This window comes from Octodon degus, unplaced genomic scaffold (genome assembly GCF_000260255.1).
Source record: "Octodon degus isolate 3935 unplaced genomic scaffold, OctDeg1.0 scaffold00006, whole genome shotgun sequence".
In the NCBI taxonomy this organism is placed as follows: Eukaryota; Metazoa; Chordata; class Mammalia; order Rodentia; family Octodontidae; genus Octodon; species Octodon degus.
In genome coordinates, this window is record NW_004524582.1 from 22,247,826 (window position 1) to 22,250,620 (window position 2,795).

General features: G+C 52.9%; 1 protein-coding gene across 3 annotated transcripts in view; it reads right to left on the reverse strand.

The window, feature by feature from the left end:
- Cc2d2a (coiled-coil and C2 domain containing 2A) overlaps positions 1–2,795 on the reverse strand; it is a 123,905-nt gene that overhangs the window by 35,502 nt on the left and 85,608 nt on the right. For 2 of the 3 annotated variants that reach the window (XM_023699587.1, XM_004624556.2), the window contains 2 exons: positions 1,253–1,346; positions 963–1,072 (listed from right to left, as the gene is read on the reverse strand). The exons of the other annotated variant lie outside the window; for it this stretch is intronic. In XM_023699587.1, coding sequence (XP_023555355.1) covers positions 963–1,072; positions 1,253–1,346 — 204 coding nt within the window. The remainder of the gene's footprint in view (positions 1–962; positions 1,073–1,252; positions 1,347–2,795) is intronic. 3 annotated transcript variants of the gene reach the window in all.

A 2,795-nucleotide genomic window follows, 5' to 3' on the forward strand; every position in this document is an offset into this window, starting at 1 on the left:
TTTTTTTTTGAGTCTTAGCATTTCTGCCAAGCCCACCGGAAGCTGGGCAAGCAGCAGCTGCAGGGATGGCGCTGGCTCGGTGCAGGGCCACAGGCCTCCCAGGACACGGGCTGCCTAGCACTGCAGCTCCCAGGAGCCAGCCTGTCGCTGCGGAGCTGAGCTCCTTCCCTTCCACTCACTTTCTCATACAGGAGGAAACCAGTGCAGGGGGCAGGGCTCTTCCTGGAGGGGCTGGTGTTCGCATTCAAGTGGCAGTGTTCTCTGCTGTTTTGACAGTGGTGTCTGTTCCCTGCTAGCCCTACTCTGTCGCTACGTTATTGTGTGGCTTTAGTACATCACCTTCCCTTTATGGATATTTGTTTCTTCTCCATAAAAGCAGAAGTTTGGATAAGGGTCCTTTAAGTACTAAAATAATAAAAATCATTAAAATAGCTGGAATTCTTGGATCAGTGTTGTGGAATGCTTGTTTTTTTTTTGCAAGGACAAAGATGTCATTTAGGAGACCTAGGGCGCTTCAATCTTGCTTAAGGACAGGACAAGGAGGGCAGGGTCAGTGGAGTCAAGGTAATGAGAAATTTGGTGATACAGGAAGCCAAAGCCTGCTAGACATGCTGGCTTATGCCTGGAATCCTAGTACTCTGAGAGTCTGAGGCAGGAGGATCATAAGTTCAAACCCAGCCTAGGGAAGTTAGCACCTTTGTGAGATCCTGTCACAAATGAACAAACAAACAATAAAAAAGCCAGACACAGAGTGTCCCACCGTGACCCCAGGTTCCAAACCAGACACTGTTCCATTTCTGTGGAGTCCCCTGTGGCTGAGAGACACAGGTAGGACTTGGGGTCTGGCCCCGGCCCCTCCTCCCAGCTACCAGCTGCCTCGCCTCCGCCGTTCCTCACTGGGCCTCCGTGGCCTTCACACTGTTCAAGCGATCCTCAGGCTCCTTCAAGACAGCTGCGCTCACCTGAAGGGAAACTCAAGTTCTTCATTCCAGCTGGGATTTGGTCCTTCGGCCGTGGCTGTGCGGCACACCGTTCGTTGAAAAGAGACTTCTACAAAAGGCCGTACTAGAACCTTAAAGCAAGGGCAAATCCGGTCAGCTGCACTATTCTGTTCTTAGCAGAAGTAGCCTATGCTTTCTAATGTCTTTCAAAAATAAGACAAAGCAGAAAGCAAGGCTCCTCATGAAGGTCATGGGTGATTCTTAGAAACGTGGGGGCGACCCTGGACGCTGTGCCAGCGCCTGGCTCTCACCTGGCCCAGGGCGTTGTCGGGGCTGTGTGCGCTCGGGGAAGCAGCGCGCTTCTCACTCAGGGTCCGGGAGGACCTAGACGGCTGCTGGGCTTTGCTGGGAGGGAAAGTGTACGAAAGGCGTCAGGGACAAGGAGTAGTTCATGACGATCTCTCGATCTCTCGAGGAGTCGCTGTCTTCAGAGAGGGGCGGTCCCGGGGGCTGTGGGGCGCTGTGGGGGGCTGTGGGGGGCTGTGGGGCAAGCGGCTCTTCCCAAGCCTGAGGGCGGAGTCGCCCGTGATTCTGCCGACTTCCCTTTCAGCCTGCGTGTCTGGCTGAGAACAGAGCAAACGGCCTCTCTCTGTCCCCACATGAAGGAGAGCGTGAGCCCTACCTGCAGCCAGAGCCTGGCCAGCGGCCCCGGCTCCATCCGGTTTCACTTTTGCCCACAGTATTTTGTCTGAACTGCGCTCTCCAGTGACCCTGAGCGACCGGCCCAGGTCAGCTCTTCGGGCCTTTGCAGCTTTATTGGGAAGAGGAGGCTGGGGATCCCAGCTTGAGCTATGATAAGAGGGGCTTTCCCTTTCTCTCGTCTTCCTCCTTCTCCTCCTCCTCCTTCTCTTCCTCGTCCTCCTCCTCCTCCTCTTTTTGGCATTTTGAGGCAGGGTCTTGTGATATAGTTCAGGCCACTTTTAAACTGACTATGTGATAGGTTCTGGCCCTACTATGAATCGCTAAAATCATTATGGTGGTCATCTAATTGGCTGATGCCCTTAAAAACAAGCCCACCTTCCCCAAGAGCACCTCCGCCTTCTTCTCCAACTTAGCCCAGGGTACAATTTCCTTTCACCCTTCCTGCTGCTTCAGGGAAGACACCCAGTCAGCTCTCTCAGGTGTATCTAAACATCCCCTTCAAACTCCACCCCTGGCAAAGGCCATAAAAGCCTCAGCCTCCCTTTGTTCCAATCCAGAGAATTCCTCATCCTTCCCCACATTCTCTCTTCTCTCCATGTCCTCAAAGAAAATAAAGCCCCTTTCCCTTCTTCTTTCTGCCTGTTTCTCTGCTAAGCCAATTACCTGAAAAAAACTGTCACTACGTAGCCCAGGGTGGCCTCCAACCAGCAGTGATCCTCCTGCCTGAGCCACCCGAGTTCCGGGGTTACAGGTGCGTGCTGCCGAGCCCAGGACCCTTCTCCCTTTTGATCTGCCCTTCATACAGGAACAGAGGAAGGCCCCTTCCAGAGAGCCTCATCCAGATTCTCCTCCCTCAGTATCCTCACTCCCCACCTGCACAGTTGAACTGCATTCTATGGTTTGACAAGTGTTTGCATTCAGTCCTGATCCAAGTACAAAGTGTCGGGGGCCTGCCCCTTAGCTCAGTTCTTTAAGTGGCTGCTTCAACAAAGCAGTCAGGCTCAGGTTGCTGTGGTTCGATCCCCACAACACAAGACAGCCAGTCATGCCTTGAAGGCATTCGGTGCAAAACAAAAACAAAAACAAAAAAAAACACCAAGTACAAAGTGTCTCTTTCTCCCGGCAGTTACCTTTTCCCAGATAAGGTTTTGG